This window comes from Emydura macquarii, unplaced genomic scaffold, assembly GCF_026122565.2.
Source record: "Emydura macquarii macquarii isolate MOO-44397 ecotype Brisbane River unplaced genomic scaffold, CSIRO-AGI_Emac_v2 contig_3220, whole genome shotgun sequence".
In the NCBI taxonomy this organism is placed as follows: domain Eukaryota; kingdom Metazoa; phylum Chordata; order Testudines; family Chelidae; genus Emydura; species Emydura macquarii.
In genome coordinates, this window is record NW_027133357.1 from 11,324,707 (window position 1) to 11,346,396 (window position 21,690).

Genomic DNA, 21,690 nt, shown 5'->3' on the forward strand with positions numbered 1-21,690 from the left:
TTGTACTTAGCTTAAATAGCTCTTCATCCTCCCTGCTCATTGAATCAGTTGCTTTGCATGGGCACACAAAAATGACATGAATGCAGGTGTTGTGGAGTTTTGTTTTTCTGTGTCACAATCTTAGGTAGCTTGTCCAAGCAGCAGAGATTGAACGCCCCAGGGATGGTTGGGGAGAGATGTCAAGGCCCCGTCTCAGTGAGCTAGATCTGGTGGTGGCGAGGTAACTCCCTGGGACAGGGCTGGCTCTTCAAACCCCACAGAGGTGGGAGTTCAATATCTCAGCCTGTAGAGTGGTCGTCATCCTGCCTTCTGGATGAAGTAGGCTTGATCCACAGAAATGTCTGAGCTCTTCTTGAAGGACTTGGTGGTTTTCTGTGCAGTAGCCTACAGGGGCCTCAGCTTTGGAACTGTGCAGGCCTGTGAGATCTCTGGGTTGGAAAAGCACTGGCCAGATCTTGGAAAGTAAAGATGCTTGGGTTTTGCATATGGAATGGGGAGGTGGCAAGTGGGTGGCAGCTCAGGGCAGCTGTCCTGTCTCCCATTACTGCGGTCGGCAGGCTGTGTTAGTTTGTAAAATAGAAATGCACCCAGTCAGCTGCTTGGCCACACTCCATTGATCTCTCCTCACTGTTCCCTGCCTTGATAGTAGATGGGTTTCTACAAGTTCTCTTACTTCAATTTAATCTAATACTTAGTATGTTCTGTAGTGAAGAGTAAGCATCAGTTTTGCCAGTATGTTCGCAACTTTCTGTGCTGGGTTTAGCTGGACCTTAAGCTAAATGGACTCTGAAATGTAGTGCTTCTGGCTGCCTAGCATGGGTAAAAGTAGGAGGAAAGGTAATGAGAGCTGCTTAAGCAGAGCCAGCCTGATGCAACGGGCATTCAGAGAATAAGTTTTTTAGTACTTCTGCAGAGAAAAGCATGCTAATTCTAAGGTGTATAATACCAGCGGCTCAAACACTCACTCCTACATGTTAGAAACATAAGATGAGACACAGCCTCCTACTTAGCAAGTTGAAATGCAAGCACTGTGAGCAGTGATCTGTAAAATAACTAGTTTTCTGGGCATTTGAAGAGTTCTGTAGCAGAGGTGGTAGAGTCTTCTTGCACCTACTGAGATATAAGGAGTGCAGACATCTCTTAATTTAGACAAGGGTCATTTGTTCCCCTTTGCAGAGGATTAACAATCATTCTCAAGCATTTGATAAGCATAGCAGGATAGAGCCCTCACTTCTGGGCTAACACTTTTGTGAGCTTTATTCTCTATTGGTAGTTTTTTATTGCCTTTAACTACACAGGGCTTGTCTTCGCGCTGTACATGAAGACGCTCTTATGCTGGCAGAGAGCATCTCCCGTCAGCATAGTTAATCCATCTCTCCAAGAGGTGGTAGCTATGTTGGTGAGAGAAGCTCTCCTGCCGACATAGCGCTGTCTACATCAGGGGTTAATATAACTGGATTTTTCACACCCCGGGGTAATGTAGTTGTACTGATACAGGTGTGTAGTGCAGACCTGGCCTTAGTGTTCCTTGGTCCTATGGTGTTAGATGTCTCTCTCTTTTTTCAATGGTCTGTCTCCACCTACTGGCAGAAAGAAACCATGTTCCATCTTTCTGGACTGTTAATTAGTTGTTTGCTTACGTGAGTAACAAACTTGAACCTTTTTTCTTCAGGTACAGATTAATTGGTACAACGTCTGCTCAGTGTGTGGTTGTGGAAAATAGAGTTGATTGGAATAAGGAGGTTCCACTTTGCGAAGGTAAGCTAATTTTGATAGCTTTAAGAACAGCTCACGTCTAGAGATGATGCAGTGTGACTGGTGCTACAGAGGAGTCAGTCTGTTCTTACTTTGGCATTTAATCCAAATGACATTAAAACTTGCGTGTGTTTGGTTGGGGAGAGGAATGAAATCATGCTATGGTTGGTCATGGTGTTTGGATGACTCCTCCAGAATCAGTGCTTAAAAACCAAGTCCTCCATGTTGTTCTGGATCATTTAATATGCATTATCCAACAGGCCTCACGGCACCTCTTTGCTGTTATAGCTGTGTAATCCCTGCTGTTCACTAAGTAAAAGGTGTGATAAAGACTTCAAGAAGTCTTGACCGTTCCCAAACCTGACTGCCCACTTAAAATCCGAGGCTCTTTAGGAGTGAATCACAATTAATTTCCCTCTGTGGGTTTAGTCTGTCAATCATCCTGCTGATGTAGCAGCAGCTGATTCTAGACTGGACAATAAATGTCCTAGCTTAGTTTTCTGCTGGTGGAACAACATTTCCTCTAGAGATGCTGGGCAAGAGGTTCTGACTCCCTGAGATTAATGTTGGGAAGGGATGTGCTCTGTTAAGGTCATCTTCCAGAGTTGGTGTTTCATGGGGCATCCTGCGTGAGCAATGGGCGTATTGGTTTGGGTCAAGCCTTAAAGCAGAAAACCTGCAGAATTTGAAAAAGGTATTGCCTCAAATGTTAGAACAAAGCAATATTCAGTACACTTATGAATGGCTAAATAGCTTTTGGGGGGGGATCTGCGACAGCTCTTTATTCTTTAATGAAAGCTCTTCAGTTCCCTTTCAGCTGAAACTTAAATTTTCATGGTGACATTCTTTGCTGCAGCTATTCCTTGTCTTCCACCTCCGATATCATCAATGGATCACACAGTGGTCTGAGTCAAGATGAGTTTTCCTTTGGCTCAGCAGTAACTTACAAATGTGACCCGGGCTTGTCTCTTATTGGGGAGGCCTCCATTCATTGTACAACGAAAGATAATGTCAATGGAGAGTGGAGTGGGTCTGCTCCTGAATGCAAAGGTTAGTATTGTCTGGTTTTTATCATGCTCTTAGTCAGCTATCTCCTCCCAGGAAAAACTATATTTTGATTTGCTAAGCAAATCCATAAACATGAGGAAATTCAGGGTTTAGATGCCTTAAATACAGAACTTGAAAACCTAGTTACTGTTGGAAACTTAATCTCTAAAGAATATCTAACACTTTCTAAATTATTACTTGAAACAATTTCACCTCTAGTACATCCTGTATTTTTTGTCTCCCTTCAGTATTCAAAGATTGCAGTTAATTTTCATGTCACAAACAATTGATTTTAGGTGGAGATAAATTCTTAAGTCAAGGTTTTGCTTTTATGCCAGTATCTTACTGTTTGAGTGCTAATGGGCAGAGAGAGGCATACAGGAGGATTGTTTGGAAAGCATGTTTTTCAGAACTTGGTGGGAGGGCTCCTTGGCGGTGAAGGCTCATGCTTTTGTGAGTTCATACCCCAGCCATAAAGTTCCTTGGAGGAGAGAAATAAAGCTTGTTGTACAATCCTTATTTTGGTGACTGCAGAGGCATTGTTGGGAAAGTTGGTAAACTTGCTAGTTAATGTAAACCTCCCCGCTGCTGCCCCCTTCCCCCCCAAAAGCAGGGAGGTTCACTTGCTGAATATTATGCGGATCTTTTATAGCTTGACCCAAATTTCTGATAGCTTCAATACGATGATGATGAACTCATGTGGTTTATTGGTGGGGTCTCAGACCCATACGGTTTGGTGCTGTGCTGTATGTAGACTAACATCTTTTTTAAAGGGAAAGCTACAAAGTTGCATACATTTATATTTTAAAATATATTTTGATATCACCTGTAGTCAAGTATCAGAGCTCTTTCTTCCTTCCTCTACTCCCACTAAATGCTTTCTGGGCAAAATGTTCTTATCCTGGTACTTTATTTTTCAGTGGTTAAGTGTCAAGAGCCAGATGTCAAAAATGGAAAAAAGCAATCTGGATTTGGACCTGACTATTCATACGGAAACACTGTGATATTTGCATGTGATGATGGCTACACTCTGAATGGTAGCAGTACAGTTAAATGTGAAGCTAACAGTTCATGGGTTCCGTCTTTGCCAACCTGTCTGAGTAAGTATAAGCAGTGGTGTTCAACCTTTATATGGTAATGTTGAGGAAGCTTATTAAAACTGTGAGTAACCATTTTAGAATGATGTAAAGTTCATGAGTGTCTCTTTCCTTCTTGTCATTAGGCATAGTACATACTGCACCTACAACTTCCCTTCCAGGAGGAACAAAAGATACTTCTGGTGAGTTGGAAGAACTTTTGGCCACTTAAAACTTAGATTTAGCATGTAGTTTATACAAGACTGAAAATGGAAGTCTGAACTTCACCCGGTAGAATTAATCTAAGTTCTAGAATTTTGTCGTTGACAATTGCTAATATAAGCAATGTTTTCCCTCTGATTTTAGAGCAGTTACATACTAAATCTACCTTTCCTTGCATCTTCTCAAAAGCACTTGTAACAGCTGTATATAATATATTTTCTAATAATTCAGTAGCTATACTGAGTTGTAAGCATGTGTAACTGTCCTCCTGAGGGTCTATAGGGTGAAATGCTTGGCAGGGGTTTAGCAGCTGCCAACTGCGGATTGTGATGCCTTTGAACCACAAGTAAATGGCTTCTGACTTGTAAAAGCTCCAGAAGTGTGCTGATAGGAGACAAAATTTGAATTTCTTCAAGTGATTTCTGTTCCACTTTTGTGTGGGCCTTGTCTGAAGCCAGAGAATTTGAAATAGTGGTGTCCATTGGAGTAGTGCATGTTCCCTGAGGTGCTTCTTCCCACTACCTGAGGGTATAAAGGGCAGAGCTGTCCCAACTTGCTTGAGTTACTTCTCGCTGCCTATGGCGAGTAGTCAGCTCTTCCTCCAACATACATTGTAGCGCTCTTAGGATCATCTTCTTAAATATCTTCTTGGTTTCTCTTCCAGGCAGTTGCTCAGTCCTGGGGCTTCAGTATGCAGAAGTCACCCGGTTTAAGCACTAGTCTGTTTGCAGGTAGCAATAGCCATTAGTTATTCACATTCCTGGTACTTGAAATGTCGGCAAGAGGGTCTGTTCAGTGAAAAGTGCCAGATAGGCAGTGACTGCGAAGAGAGGACCCCAAAAATGTACAGAGGTGAGGTTGCGGGACTTCCTTATTGAGGGTGTTTTGAGACCTGCCCTGGCTCAAAGTTCCCTGGTATTGTTGTTGAGAAACTTAGAACCCACAGAGTTGGTGACACCAGTACCAATCACCGTACTGTTGAGACCAGTACATCCACTGTGTTGGGCTGGGAATCGCCTCCTTTTTTTTTTTTTTTTTTTTTTTTGCAGTGTCGTGCACAGAGGTTCAGTCAGCATTGTTGGTACTGAAGACATTAGAAGCATATGCTGGAGCTTAAGCTCTCCTGTGTTAGTTTGTGCTAGATTCTCTGTTCTTCAAGAGTGATGTGCAGGTTGTTGCACCAGTCCTATCCCCAATGCTCATATGGGCACTGACCTCAATACCATCTCTGGTACAATTGGCCTTGGCAATATTTGCCTGAGCACTGTAAATGATGGACAGGATCAGGAAGATTCACAGCAGCCTCAGGAGAAACTGCTGTATTTTGGAGGGGTTGATGAACACCACAAAGAGGGTTTTGCCATCCTTCTGAAGAAGGGAGTGGAGCGGTCCCTGCTTGAGTGGAAGCCCATTAGCAGCAGACTTATGAGAATTAGACTGAAAGGGAAACACAATAATATCATTCTCAATCAGTGCTATGCTCTGGCAAATGGTAGTGATGAAGAAGCAAAGGACAAATTCTACCTTGCACTACAGCAGAGCTGTAGAGAGTACCCTGCCATGACTTAACTATTGTCATGGGAGACCTGAATGCTAAGATTGGTAAAATAATGCAAATGTCAGAGCGATGGGAAGACATAGGTGTGGCGTTCTGAAAGAAATTCACAAGCTGACATGGTACTCTCCAAATAGAAGAGAAAAGAACCAGCTCGACCATATAATTAATGGTAAATGGTGATGCTCATTGACAGATGAGGAGCAGATGTTGGTAGCGACCATCGCCTTGTGACTACCTCCATCAAGCTAGACCTGAGACGTGTGGGTCCATCAAATAAGAGATATCAAAGTTATGACATTGATAAGATCAAGTCACCTGAAATACAGAGAACCTTTGTTCTGCAGTTAAAGAACAGGTTTCAGGCACTTGCAGGTCTTGATGAAGAGGAGGGGAACCCAGATGAGATGAACAAGAAGTGAGACTAAGTAATAGTGTATAAACAGTGTAGTGAAGCCTGCCTAAGTTATAGGCAGAAGAACAGACGAGATGAATTACACTCAGTATGTGGAACACCATAGAAGCCAGGTGAGCCCTGAAGAAAAATGTTTTAGATGCACATTCTCAGAGGCTAAAGGACAAATACTACAAGCAGTATTATAGTAAGGTACACTATGAGGTTAAATGCCTTGTGAGGGCAGATATATGACATTCTATTGATAATCTGGCAATATAAGCAGAGGATGCAGCCATCTGGTGGACAAGGAACTGTCCACAAAAATAGTGACTAATTAGTGGTAAATGTTGGATGCCAACAAAACACTCTCATCATGGACAAGCAAGGTCACCTATTGACAACAGACTAAGAACAAGAAATGCATTGGATAGAGCATTTCAAAGAATTGCTGAACAGGGAGCCACCTAAAGAGGAAGTAAACATTTGCGGTACAGAAGAGCTTGATATCAACAGATACCCCAATAAAGAAAGGGATCATTCAAGCTGTCAAATTTTAAAAAAAGGGAAAGCTTCTGGCAAGGATAATTTGAATGCAGAATTATTCAAGGTTAATCCTGAGTTAGCATCTGTCCCAGCCCCTCTATTTACATTTTGGGGGGGGGGAAGGAAAAAGGTCCAGATGAGTGGACCAATGGGGTGATAGCAAAGAAAAGAGCTGTCACTGTTGGTAATAACTGGCGTTGTATTAAATTATCTGTGCCAAATAAGACATTGTGTAAGATCATAGTCCAGTGTATATCAGAGGCAGTTGAAAGCGTTCTCAGAAAAAAGGAAGCCGGCTTTCGGAAAGGGCGTGGATGCACAGATCAGATACTGACTCTGTGAAATATAATAGAACAATGCTTAGACTGGCAACAAGAACTTTATATAATTTGGTAGACTTTGTGAATGCCATCAAAAGCCTATGGGTCTCAGGGTCAGCCTATGGCATATTCTGTGGGCTTGATCAATCCCTCTTTAGTATAATAAAAATCATTAAGCATCTATTGCAACTTTACATGTAGTATTGATCACTGTGAGCTCAGTTTTGAAGTCAAAACCGAAGTACAGCAGGGGTGTGTTATGTCTACAATCCTCTTAACATTGCCGTGGTTTAGGGTGATGCAACGTACAATAGAAGATCGGCCAAGAGACATTAGGCGGACACCCTTCTCATCCCTGGAAGACCTGGACTTCGCAGATGATCTTGCTCTCCTCTCTCATCACCCTATACAAGAGAAAACAACCCAACTCAACATATTCAGCCAGCAAATTGGACTGAGAATCAACTGCAATAAGGCACACCATGACTTTTAATATTGCCTCATCATCACTACTACGGATAGAAGATGATGTTCTCATTAATATAGAAACATTGACATACCTGGGCAGTGCCATTATCTACAATGGTGGAACAACTCAGGACATTTGGAACAGAATTATTAAAGCCAGGAACACGTTTAGGAGCTTAAATACGGTCTAGAAACGATCAAAACTAAACTCAAGATTTATCATAGCTGTATACTTTCAACGCTACTTTACAGTGCTGGGGAATGGCGAAGTATGACATGTCCAAGCTGTCTTCATTTCATGCAACTTGCCTGAGAAAAATCCTCCATCTTTTGGCCCAGAACAATCTCATATCAAGATCTATTCATACAGTGTAACCAAGATGATGTGAGTACCATCATTATCAGAAGGTGTTGGCCATGTGTGTTGGCCAGAGGCATAATGGGGAACTAACTATCAATGAAGAGACCACCATGACTATGCAAGCATCCAATTCCTCCATAGGCACTAGCACCCAGGCACTGGTCTCACTCTGTCTCCAGTGATTGTTCCTGTTACTGTACCACTTTGGCCAACTGATTGCTTCTGTCTGCAACACAGGTTGTTTTATGCCTTGCCTTCAGCTTATAGGAGGCTGAGTCTCTCCCCCTCCTTCAAAGAGCTACTCTTAATCTCTCTATAGGCATGGATATAGAAGCAGGTGAAGAGAGACCTCAATGGAGGCAGCGTAATTGGGGCCCCAATGCCTTATCCATTCCCAGAGTGGTCTTGCTGGAATCCCTAGGGCATCCTTTCTGCCTCGGTCAGTTCCCCAACTCTCAGAAATTCAGAGCACAATGTAGGGGTAAAGCTTGACTTGGTACTGTGCCAACAGGTATCGTGTAACTGAGCAGCCTCAGATTTGGGTTCTCATGAACAGCCTGCACAGAAAGAGGTCTCTTGCCTCTCTGTAAATAGTATTTTTTCTTCTACAGACGAGGCTCCAAATTGGAGTCATTGTCACTGGTCCCAGATTCCTTCAAGACTTATTAGGACCTGATTAAAAGGGTTGCCACATTGCTGGGAGTACAGGTAGAACTGGTCCAAGAAAACCCTCATAAGTTACTAAATATCCTTCACATCCCTTATTCAGGCATCATGGCATTGCCAATCCATTAGGCAATTTTAGAGCCCAAAAAGCTGCTCTGGCAGATCCCTTTCTTGTTTTTCTTTTAGCTATCAGCTAAGAGGACTGAACATTGGTACTGAATTCCCTCCAGGGTCATCTAGCAGTTTTATTCACACCTGATACCTGGATCTCTTGTAGTAATGAGGACTACCGAAAAGGTGTGATAAAGCCATATAAAATCAATACCCAATCAAAAACAATTTATGGATTAGTTTGATGTAGATTGATAGTCCCAGCTGGAAAAATTTGAAGTTTGCAGATTAAATTGCCGGAGGGATCCAGAGGAGTTCCAGGCGATGCTGGTAGAAGGTTGTCTGGTGGCAATTATTCTCAAATGGCTGTAGCCAAAATAATGACAGTGGTCACAGTGTTGCTCCTGTTTTCAGTCTTCTGATATACCTGCAGAGGTTCAACAGACTCTAGAATATCTGCCATTTGAGAGATGTAACCTGTCTTCTGAGAAAATGTACTAAGCTCTACATTGTCACAGGAGATTCCTCAGGTTTATGGTAGGATGCAAACAATACCAGTTTTTCCACAGTTCTCCCTTTTGGCTTGTCATCAGTGCCCAGGGTCTTCACAAGATGCAGGTGGTAGTTTTGGCTTACCTCAGGAGAATTGGCATACATGGTATTCCTGTATTTGGACAGCTGGTTGATCTAAGGCCATTCCAGACAACAGGTAGAAGACAACATATGGCAGGTCCAGTTGCTCTTTGACATCTTGGCCCTGTTGATGAACAAGAGTGAATTGATCCTTTCTCTGGTGCAAGGAATAGACTTCATTGGGGTGATGCCCAGTTGGACATGGGCAACAGCCTATCTATCCCAGGCAAGATTTCAGGCAATTCTAGATCTATGCACCACTGTATAGGCTAATTCTCAGACCACTCTAAGACTTTGCATAAGATTGTTGGGACATATAGCAGCCTGCACTTCACTGAGGTGCATGCAGGGATAGTTGAAGTCTATCATCCTATAAAATGTCCCCTATGCGTGCTGATTCACATACTTGCCAGGATCCAGTCCCTGGACTGGAGGATGAGCCCTTCAGTATCTGCAAAAGGGTTTCTACTTCCCTCCATGACCTTGGTGACATCATCCTCTAGGCTTGAAGCTCATCTACAGGAATCTCTACTCCTGAAGACTGGTGGAATCAAGAGTTGTCCCTACATATAAATTTACTGGAACTTCAGGCAATCTTCAGAGCTTGTCAGTGTTCCTGCCCTATATCAAAGGCAAGATGGTTTAAGTCCTACTGGCCAACAACACAGCAGGCTTTTAACTAAACAAACAAGGGTATGCCAGATTGACTGCTTCCTGGGAGAGCAGGGTCAATCTTGGAATTTGTGTCCAGAATGCAATAACTTTCAACACCTTCCCTTTTCTGGGAATTCAGAATTCCCAGGCAGACTATCTTAGCACTTCATTCAGGATGTGTCCCAAATGGTCTCTGAAAACCGAGAGAGATGAATATTAGTCTTGGAGCTCCCATGGTGGGCCTATGGGCACACGATTTCAGCCCCAACTCTCCCTAATGATTACCACCTGCCTATAGATATCATAAGATGCTGCTAAAGCCATTTCACTTCCAAAGGCTTCAGTGCACTTGATAGGAGCACAAGCAGCCTCACTAGTTTTTTTTTTTTTTTTTTTTTGGAGGAATGTCTCTGTTGGACACATACAGAGCTGCTACTTAGGATCATGCCTTCACGACAGCTTCCAGAGATGATGCAGGCTTTGGAAAGGCAGTTCCTACAATCTCTCTTGAAAAAGACTGAGCCCTTCCTCCATCATATATTGCTTGGGAATCACCCTAACAGGGAAGAGAAGTGATCACTGGAAGAAAATTACTCACCTGTGGTGTTTGACATGTTGCACATGTGTTCCCCGACTCTCCCTTTTCCAAACTCATTGAGGATTCTGGTGTGGGGGAACCCAAGGGGATTTGGGACAGCACTACCTTTTATACAAGAAGTCTTCAGGGCCCATGTTGCCATGACTGGCCTCACTGCAGAAAATTATCCAGCTTAGTGCATGAGGCATGTGCATGCTTAATGTGGAATATACATGTGCAACCCCTCTTGAACATTTACAGCACATTTTCCTACTTATATGGTGTTCTGTCTGCACAAATTCTCTCACAACTAGCTGTTTGGTATGCTTATTTATTTAGCCAAAATAAGCAGTGAAACTCCGAAGAAGTCCAAGGGAACACCCAAAAATAGGCTGTCTAGGCTAACTGAAACTGCATTTGAAACTGAAAGAGGACTCTTAATGATGGCTATAAAAGGAAGGGTTGCCTATTACAGATAAGTGCAGATTTTAACGCTTTCTTGCCTAACCAAGAATAAACATGTGCATTTAATTTGACTTAGGTAGGGTGGCTGTAATGCTATAACAAGCTGCTGTGGAAAGGAGCCATTGTTGGCTCATGGATTTGGCTTTACTCATTTTGTGCTGCTAACCGTTAGGGTCTCTTGACTAATTATGGTATCTCAGGATTGTTTGTAGTGTACTTAACCTGTGTTAGTCTAATTGCACAGTTGAAAGAATGAGTTATTGACTCCAAGGATGTTGCGCGTACCACACCTGAAAATGTTTGTGTGTGTGTGTTTCTCTTTGTACAGGATCAGCTGCAAAACCAACAGAAGAAACCAGTAAAAATCCCTCTGGTAAAAACAAACCCTTAATATCTCTCTAAACTTCAGCCCGTTGGGAAGTGAATGCCTTCATTTTTGTTATCACCATTTTTAGTCTGGGTAACTTAGACATCTCAGGATGAGACCTCAGATATGCTGAGGTGTGGGTGTGGATTTGAGTTTGATACTTGATCTGCTTTGTCTTAATGACAGTCTGAATGCAAGGTTGATAGAATGAGTTATTGACTCCAAGGATGATGCGCGTACCACACCTGAAAATGTTTGTGTGTGTGTTTCTCTTTGTACAGGATCAGCTGCAAAACCAACAGAAGAAACCAGTAAAAATCCCTCTGGTAAAAACAAACCCTTAATATCTCTCTAAACTTTACTTTGGAAAGTGTTCATGCTCTCTAGCTGTTAGCTTTCTGGCAGCAACACACATTTGTTCTCTGTACAGACTGGGAGGTGTTAAACTACAGCTTGTGTGTGTGTGTGTGTGTGTGTGTGTGTGTGTGTGTGTGTGTGTGTGTGTGTGACTCACTCTATCACACTCACATATACATATGGTGTCTGCAGAGCAAGATTCTGTAGATGCAATTGTAGGTCCATAAGCCATTTCAAAGCTGCCTCCTGCGACGTAGTGGATATCATTCATTTCACCTTTGAATCCATATTTGGTGCACTGTCATGATGTGTTAAATGGCTCATATGTTCTCACCACAGTCAAATGAAGACAAGTTTCTGATATTTCCACTTGTGCATCAAGTAGCTGCATCTTTGATGGTTTTTAGGTGCAGTTCAGTGTTGTCTAAAGTCTGTGTGGCAGGTCAAAACCATGAGGGTGGCTTATTAGGTCAGTGATGATGTCCTTTGTTTGGAACAGCTGATGAAGTGTTTGCCATTCCCTGGCTGGGATCCAAAGATGTGAGGTGGTTGCATGTGGTCCACAGATTTTTATTTGCCATTTCAGGCATTGTTGGGGTCTGTTGTCCATAACCTGCCGGACGGGATGTACCGGGTAGTCTTTAGTGCGTTTAACTTCTCGCGCACTGGTTATATCTTGACACATAGCTGGAGCTTCAGTGTTTGCTAATACAGAGAGCCATGGTAGAGGTATTAATTTTGAAGTTCACATGAAGATTCACATTGTCTGATTCAGCTGCTCATCCACAAGTTGGGTATAGCAACTTCTTGCCCATGCTGGTGCAAAGTACTCTGCAACTGAGTACATCAGGGCTAAGACTGATGTTGATAGCACAGGGCAGTTGATCCTCTGCTTGTTCCTGCTAATTTTTGGACAACGTTGATGCGAGTCTCTGCTTTGGAGGCTACTTTCTGGATATGGTTATGAAAGGTGAGTGTGTGGTCAAGAATGATATTGAGATGTTGACTTTGGGTCATAAATCCGTTTCACCACAGAACTCGACAGTGGCTTCATGCAATTCTGTTAAGGTGGAAAGTAAAGATGACCGATTTTGCTCAGATTTGATCTTAGCTGCTACTTTTGGAAGTACTCCTCCATTATCTTAAAATCAGATGCAAGTGTCACTTCAAGTTGTTTACAGCTATGGGCCTGAGTTGCAAGTACCAAATCATCAAACTTCTGTGCTGTCATTTCAAGCATATCACTGTAATCCACCGTGAATATCCCAAGCAGGTCAGAAAAATGTCTAGCCTCTGCACTCCAAGGATAAGGATAGTGATTTTACAAGGATCCAATCAGCTATTTCGAAGCAAAATAAATTTATTTAAGGACAAAAACGTATGGAGAAAATGAATCACAGAAATCTAAATGCATATTAAACACTAGAATTTGTCCATCAACCTTTTGGGGACCATGGCATATTTAAGTCCTTCGACCCCTTCAGCAGGGTTGGGTCCTCTCTTGGATAAATGTCATGTATGTTTGTGGAGTCAAAATGAAGCCATCTACCAGTTGAAGATAGGGCTTTATAACCCAAGCTCTTGCCTCTTTCTTCTGGCCTCCTGAAAGCATGGAAAATTAACCACCTTCCCGTTCTCCAGGGGTAAGGTTTCAAAGTCAGGGCTATTCACATAGCCAGATTTGGGATTTTACATTACATCACCCCTGGTTTAATTTAGATGCCACAGGCAATCCTCCTAATGAGGCAAGAACACAAACATATGTATCGATACACAGTGCTATGAATAGTCTGTGGGCTTATATCTGGCCCATCTCAGTATAATGATCTCTGATGGCTTTCATGTGTCACCATTAGTGGTGTGTATTTTTAATTTTGGTTAAGTTAGTCACCCTGGGAGGAGATCTTAGACAGGCTGAGACAGATAAATTTGCAAGAAATTAGCAAAGAAATGGTAGCTGAAATCACGTGAACAGATGAAATCACCCAAAGAGGGACCAAGAACAGTGTCAAGAGGGAGAAAAGGAGAGGAGGAACCTGTCAAAAGACTCTGCAGAGGGAAGCAGAGAGCCAGGGGTGACAGTCTTTTACATGACATGGTTGGACAGGATTGAGAGGATCAACTGGGTCAGACAGGAAGAGGAGGATGGAGTACAGGCCTGAGACTTGTTTGGCAAGGAGCAGTTAAAAGCTTGGTTAGAGAAGTCAGCATGGAGTGAAGGGGACAAACCAAGCTGGAGGGAGTGAAGGGATGGTGTTGGATTGAAGAAACACAAGGCGGGGTATGTTGGGAGACCTTTATAAATGAAGGGAGGTAGGGGAAGAGTTGGATAGGTAGGATTAGAGGATGGCTTTTGAGAATGGGGAAAACCAGAGCTTGTTTGCATTTTTCTAGTAAGGTGACCAGTGTGCCAAGGGAGAGAACAGATACTTACAAGCTCCTAGGGTGTGTGGCATTCCAGGCTTGTTGACTGGGCCAAAGATAATGCATTGCAAAAACTACTATAATCTATACTGTACTATAATTTTGTATAGGAGTAGATGTGTCCAGTTCAAATAAATAGTAGTTGGCATGGATGTAAGGGTAATATACTTAATGCCTGGGGACACTTGACACTGCAGACTCAACAGACTCTTAAGGAAAATGAAATGGGTAAAATAGCTTGTCTGTGTAGTTCTGTAGTGTGCTGGGAGGTAGTGCTTCCTCCTTTGATAGGAGAGAGAAGGAACAACCTTGGGACAGATAGTTTGCAACAGAACAGGTTAAAAAGACTATCAATGTAAAATCACTCTAGTTGTCTTGTAGCATTTAATGTCTTTCTACGGTTGGCATGGCTGTTCGTTCAACACATTCAGATAAGTGGCTTGTGCTTCTGTCCCCTTGTAAATGTCCTTTTTATACAGAATCTACTCTGAACACAACCCTGAATGACCCTAAAGAAAGCCCAGGTAAACCTGATCGCTGTAAAGAAAGTGACATAACCGCTCTGCTCAAGGACCTAGAATCCTCATGGTGGATAGTGATGGCTTTGGTTTATGCATTTAACTGGGGCGTTCTGCACACTTATCTCAATTTGCGCCTCATAATATATAAAGTAGTACAGTTGTGGTCCCCAGAATGCCCCATATGCACAGTGTGACTTTCCAGCCTGAGGCTGGAATTACATTTCTATATTTCTCTGGTAGTTTTGGGTGGGCGTCAAGACTATCTTCTTCCTTTGTTTCTTAGGCCTGATCTACACTGCCAGTGGCCATCAACAGGAGATATGCAAGCTATGTACTGTAGATTGTGTATTTCCCATTGACTGACTTGCGTTCCCTTACTGTGGCATCTCCACTGCACTGCGTCGAGGGGAGACACCCTCTGGTTGACATAATCGTACTCTTTTCGGGAGGGGAGGATGGATTTATTGCATCGACAGGAGAGCATTTCTGGGGTTGATGGAGCGGGTCTCCACTGCCCACTTGCTCAATCCCGCTGCATCGATCCGTGCAGCACTGGCAGTTTAGACATAACCTTTATTTTTCATTGGTCTGTGTATGCTAACACCCACCTGCTAACACCTACTCCATATATCTCTATAAAATGCCACCTGTGAAACCGACAGTCTGATTCTGCAGTTACAGTAATGGCACAGGCAACTACAGGCTTAACTGTTAGTGTCCAAGTACACTCCAATGAGATGTCTATTCAGTTCACTTTTTTGTTCTGTAAGTAATGGTTAGCCTTGAATTTGCCTGATCCTCTGGTAATGGCAGCAGAAGTATCAAAATACAAATGTCACTCTACTCTTGTTTCTGCTTCCCTACTCCCAAATAAGAATAGGTTGGCAAATAATCTGATGTCACTAATCCTGTGTGTTGAGGCATGTTTTGTAGTATCTGATCCAAACACACTACCTCTAGTGATTTTTGCTATAGGTAAAAATATGGCAGACCAGTGCAGAACTTGTGTGAAGTGTTATAGCTATGTTAGTCCCAGGATATTACAGAGACAAGGTAAGTGGGTTAATAGCTTTTATTGGATCAAATTCAGTTGGTGAGCTTTTGAAGCTTACACAGAGCTGTTCTTCAGATCAGTGCAGAATTTGGCAGATGAGATCTTGAAAATAAGTGTCTGTGTGAGAGGGGATTGGGGTCTCTGGTCTCCAAAGGATGCATAAGAAATGTGCAAATGAAAGCATTTATTCATTATACAGGAAATCTTTACAGAGGATTTGCCCTATCGATTTTCAAGTCTGTTGTCCTGTCTGTATTAATATGTATATGTAATAGAGTAAACAGAAAAGCTGCCTTCTTTCAATATTGGGTTATCTAAGGGTCAGATGATGGTTTCCAATATGCCTTATAAATTCTGTAATTTGCATGATGGTATTAATTTGAGTCTTTTTATTTAATTTAGGGTCTGGCTTAAGGTACTTAATGTTGCACTAATACGAATTGATGGATTCTTGTAGCTAGCTGGCATTCATATAATTTCACACATTAGCTCATATTGTATTTTTCTTTTCTAGGGCCAAACACTGGTACCACGATTGCTATTGGTAAGTAACTTAAATTTTTAAAAAATAATTCAATGCAGAGAGATGCTAATAGTAAGATACAGTAATAGCTTAGGTATTTAATATTCCACTTCATCTCATGCAGTTGCCCCTCCCCCCTACTTCATTACGTGATGAAACTACTCCAGGCAACTAGAGGTTTTCTGTCACTGTATTACATTCAGTCCAGTGGTGACGACATGTAAAAGCTAACCTTCATGAGGCAGATGCTTGACTTAAAGAATCATAGAGATGTAGGGCTGGAAGGGACCTCGAGAGGTCATCCAGTCCAGTTCCTGTGCTGAGGCAGGACCAAGTAATTCTAGACCAGTGTTTCTCAATTAAATTTCCCTGCAGAACCCTTTAGGCTCCTCGGGGAAATTACACTCATACTTGATACCCTGCGCCGAAAAATCTGGGACATCTTCCCTTTTTCGGCGGCGCGGAGAACAGCTGCTCTCGGCAGCGCGATGTCACTTTCTCGTGGAACCCTAACAGTGTTCCTGCAGAACCCCAGGGTTCCGTGGAACACCAGTTGAGAAACACTGTTTTAGACCAGACCTAAGATGTTTGTCCTACCTGTTCTTAAAATCATTCCATGATGATGGTTCTACAGCCTCCATTGGAAGCTTATTCCAGTGCTTAACTTACTGTTACAATTAGAAAGTTTTTTTCCTAATACCTAATTTAAATCACCTTTGCTGCAGATTGACCATTACTTCTTGTCCTACTTTACAGTGGACATTGATAACAATTGATCACTGTCCTCTTCATAACCACCATTAACACATTTGAGTATCCTATGCACTGAGTGAGGCAAGGGTCCTATGGAGAGAAAACAGCAGGTAATGATGTAACTAAAGATTGATGACAATGCGTATGGACAAGGGGCCTAAATTGAGGTTGTACAGACTTCCTTAATTGTGGCCTTTTGTTACTGTTGAGTGCTTGACTTTGCAGCCTTATTAATATTCTTTTAACACAGGGTTTTTAATGTAGGACTTGTGTGTAATACTATAAAGAGCTGCCCTTAAATATTTATCTAATCTTTAGAACTATTGATTTTAAATAACACAAAATTCTGGACAGTGAGCCCAAAAGCATCTTACAAGAAGAAGGTTCTGCATTACTACCTCATTTCCCTCTGTCCCTAGCAATACTTTAAAGAATTGATGTCTTTCTCACATGCCATTTGCATAGTCTATTCTTTGATTCAGTGTTTCTCAACCTTTTAAGTAGCAATACCCCCTAACTTCTGAAAATTTTCAGAAGTACCCCAACACTTAATTTTCCATGGGATTTTATATTTACAGACTAATGTGAGCCATGTGTTGGAAGAAGGGCTGAGCATATAAGGCCGTGATACGATGGATGTCAGATCTAGTGTGGGTAGGGTTACCACCTTTACATCAGAGGTGTGCAACTCAAGTATGTACCTGGGCTAGAGGTGATGTTGGCCAAAGCTAGGAGGCTTTGAGCGAGATGCCAATGCTGGGGATTATAAAACATCGTGCAAAATTTTTTGCCATAGATTTGAGAGGAGGAAGGGGTGAGAGAAAGACAGGGAAGGAAGGCGAGAGAGACAGGAAAAGAGGGTAATTGGTGAAATCTGGGACTGTCATAGTTGTCAATCTCACTACTCAGCCAGAGCAGTGAAATTGACAAGTTTTCTGGGCACTGGGCTTGGAGCCAGGGAGGGGGGCTGCCACCTGGCTGCCAGCCCAGGAGATGGGCAACTGCTACCCAATCTGAGCTGGGGCAGAGGAGGCTTCCGCGCCAGTTGGGACCCAGGATTGTGGGCAGGCGGCTGCTGCTTGTCTTCAAGCCACGGCGCTGGAGGCTGTCTCTTGGCTTGAAGCTGGGGCACGGGTGGCTGCTACCCAGCTGTGAGCCCAGCTCGCAAGATATAGAAGGCTGCCACCGGGACCCAGCCGGAAGTGGGGAGCTGGGAGTAGAGGGGTAGTAGCATATATGAGCTAAAAGCTGTACATGCAGCTGTGTAATGGGTAGGATGCAAAACAAATCTCTCCTGAAAAGCTCAGATGGCGTTGTATTTTATAGTGAGTTCACAGTGAAACCCTGGACCCTGACACTGCTACAAAAGTACTGCTGGCTCATCAAAAGTACTCTACCTGGTGATATTGTTGAATAAATTGAATAAAATTGTTTTTATATGTGATTAGTTAGTGGAAGAAACTGTCCTAAATCAATATTATGGTATAGATGCCCCCCTCGCCCTTCCAGTGCTCTAAATAAAGCCTGCAGTTGAGCGTTAGCCTTCTTTATATTTGGGAAGGGAGAGCATAGATAGTCCAGTTCTCCTGTATTTAGGACATGGAATAGCTAATTTATCACTGTTTCTGTTGTTGCTAATTTTGATTCTAGATTAATCCAACTCATAAGTTCTTTTCTGCGTCTTTTCTGTTTTGGACATGGCTTCTGAGAAAAACTGCATGAACTCTCTTTAATCTGAAATTAGTTGATATTTTTGTTAGTCTTAATATAACTCTAAAATTAAGTCTTCTTGCAGATAGTCGGAAAACAGAATGGAAAAAATCATTATCTTAAACATTTGGAGTAAAGTCAAGATATGTATTTACTTTGGTTTTAACTTGATTTATTTTGGTTTTACAGGAAAGATGACTCTCATTCTGGCAGTACTGATTAACTTGTTTATCAGACAGTGAACATACTGGAAGAAAATGGAAACATTTTAAGAGAAAAATCTTCATATGATTGCACTAAATTTCTCTCATGATCCCAAACCTCATTCACCAGAGAGTTGCTATTGCTCTTACTGTGGGTGTCTTCCTGTCAATTTGAATAGAGATGAAGCAGGACTAGAGAAAGAGATATATATCCTTCTCACTGCTGTCTTTGAAAACTGGATGTGCCAATGCATAAGGTTTCTGAAGCAAGCATGATGGCACGTAGCTTCAATGGCTCTCATGAACATGTAGTAGCTACCATACTTTTGTCTCTTCGTAGTGCTGAATGTTTCTTCTTACAAAATGCTTTAAGCACCTGAATATGTGGTGTATTGAGGTTGTGGAATTTGCTGTTGCGAATAAGAGCCTGTTGAGATTTCTGTTCGGAGGTTTCCATCTTAAAGTACCTCATTGAACTGCTGCAGGCTATACTTGTAAATTCTTCAAATTTACCCTCCGCTTTAAAATCAAATATCCAGAACAATCAGTGTTCCTTTGCTCCCATGTCCAGGAAACTCCAAACTATTCTTACTGTAAGTTTTCTATTCAGTGTAGCATCGGAGGGTGAAAGGTTTGGATGTGTACAAGACTCCGAAGGTGTTCAGAATCCACACTACCAATTTTTTTAAAAAACCTCTTACTGAGAGCCAAAACAAATCGGGTCTGTTTCCTTATGAGCAATGAGCACTTTCTGATTAGGTAGTAAAATGGTTGTACTTCTGAGCAAGTTCTTCAGTGACTTGGTGCCTAAATTAAATGTCTTTATTTTTATATTTAGTAGCTGAAAATAAGTTGGATACCATTTGAAGAAAGCTTTCTACATTCAGGAGAAAATTCTGTGTTCATAACAAAATGCTGCTTTGTCAGTTATCACTGAAAACATAAATTATTTGTATTCAAGATGTACAGAATTTTTCTTGGCAATATGATTATTTATCAAATGAAGAAACTGGGATTTCTATGTTGTACTTACTATAAATCTTTTCTCTAAATAAAAGGAATGCTGTGTGAAGACTATAGCATCATGACTATTTTTTCCTTATACATTTAAATAGAAACTGTCTCATTAGTGATGCAAAAATGTTGCTGAAATCACACACCCGCCCTCCCCCCATCAGTTCACTAGCTCCTTTCCAGAGCTGATGAAAGCAGTCTTCCCTTTTTGCAAAAAGTACCATCCTTGATTTCCTAGGGCATGGATCTTTCTAGCAAAGGGATAGCACTTTGTCAGCCTTGTAACAGTGGACTGCCAGGAAACTGGAGGGGGTATAGTCTGTGGGATCACTTGTGCAGTATGGTACTATCCAAACTGAGTAAGAGTGTGATAGGATTAGGATCTCTGTGATGCATACAGATTTCTGGTGCTCACTAAAAACTGCTGAGATGCTTAATCTCATGAAGCTTTGCCTTTGCTCTGGTCACCTGAAGGATATGTATTGACTTAGATGTTTTAATTTTCCACTGTTGCTAAGGTCATAGTTACCGTGGGGATTTGCCCTAATTTCAGTTAGCAGTTCAAATCCCTAGCGTAGTATCAGGTTTACCGTCAAGACTTGTTTTGCACTAGTGCAGTTTACTCTGTTTTCAGACATGAGTAGGTGAAAGCTGCACCAGGGCAAACTGCAGTATATAGCTGTTTGCCTGTCTATGCTTCAGCTGAGCACAAATGGAGCTATACTGGTGTCTGACCACCAGTACTGAAAACAGGACAAATCCTCAGTGTAGAGAAGGCCACCAGTGGTAGCAGTGTTGAGAAACTTAGTGTAATAGCAAGTAGGAAAAATCAGGATGGAAGGGGAGGTATGGTGCCTATGTTAGAGAAAGCCTTGAGCATTGGGACATCTGGTCACCCTATATGAGCCCCTGACTGCTACTGGCATTATAAACACAATTGATATTTTCAAAAGAGCCTAAGTGAGTTAAGGAGGAAAAGTCCTATTGAAAGTTGTTTTGTTTTGTTTTTTGTTTCATGAAGGGTAGAAATGCACCAAATTTGGTGAAGGTTAGTGAGGGGCTGGGGTGGTCAAGTCAGAACATGACTAGTTCTGTCGGGTAGTGATGTGTGCTTAGACTAAAGTTTCTGGGGGCAGTCAGGTACGACAAAGTCTAGCTAATCAAGTGCATGCAGTTTTAAATAGAGGATAGAAACTTGAAGCTTGTGCATGTTCCTTGATGATTAATAGAATGGGTTTTTCGGTACCTGCTTTTTGTGCTGACCTTCAGGAAGAAAGCATGCATGTAAGGAAAGGCAATTGAAGCCATGGATAGACAGCATCTCCCTCTTCAGCGGGTACTGACAAGCACCACGTGTAAGTGAGGAACCAGAGGAATGTCGCATGCTGTGCTATTCTAGCTGACTTGTTAACGGGTGAGGAAAATCCTCTTACCTACATACTTGTTCTTGCACCCTTCTCTGCCACTGGCATCGTCTCAGCTTTCTGCTCTGTGCAGTTAACAGCCCTTTGGGATATGAGGGTTACTTAGCGCCATGCTGAGAGGGGGCTTTGTGGAGGAGGAACAAGCGCTTCACCCGTACCCGTGCAATTCTGCAGAACAATGCAACGAGAATAAACGCTTGTAATCTGCAACAGCTGCGCAACTTCTCCTTGGGCAGCAACAATCGAGCATTCAGTCTGCCAAAAGTCCCTTATTTAAACACAACCCCCCATTCGAAAAAGCACCACGTGTTGAGTGACACCCGGGAGCCAGCCTGCTCCCTTCAGTTCCCCCTTCTTTCAGACATCTCAGGGGCAAATGGAAATGCCAGCGGCGGTGACAGAAGTGCTAAGCCCCCGTGTTGGAAAACCAGCGTGACCGCCTGCCACCCCCCCCCCTGCATCTTTCCCACAGGTGCGATCGGCTCCTGGC

The 21,690-nt window shown here is 42.4% G+C and overlaps 1 protein-coding gene across 1 annotated transcript in view; it reads left to right on the top strand.

The window, feature by feature from the left end:
* Positions 1–19,834, top strand: part of LOC137142491 (membrane cofactor protein-like) — a 28,274-nt gene extending 8,440 nt beyond the window's left edge. The window contains 9 exon segments of the mRNA XM_067531899.1: positions 1,673–1,758; positions 2,612–2,654; positions 2,657–2,805; positions 3,723–3,902; positions 4,025–4,081; positions 11,179–11,223; positions 11,499–11,543; positions 16,088–16,117; positions 18,749–19,834. Coding sequence (XP_067388000.1) covers positions 1,673–1,758; positions 2,612–2,654; positions 2,657–2,805; positions 3,723–3,902; positions 4,025–4,081; positions 11,179–11,223; positions 11,499–11,543; positions 16,088–16,117; positions 18,749–18,801 — 688 coding nt within the window. The 3' untranslated portion in view covers positions 18,802–19,834.
* Positions 19,835–21,690: the final 1,856 nt, after the last annotated feature.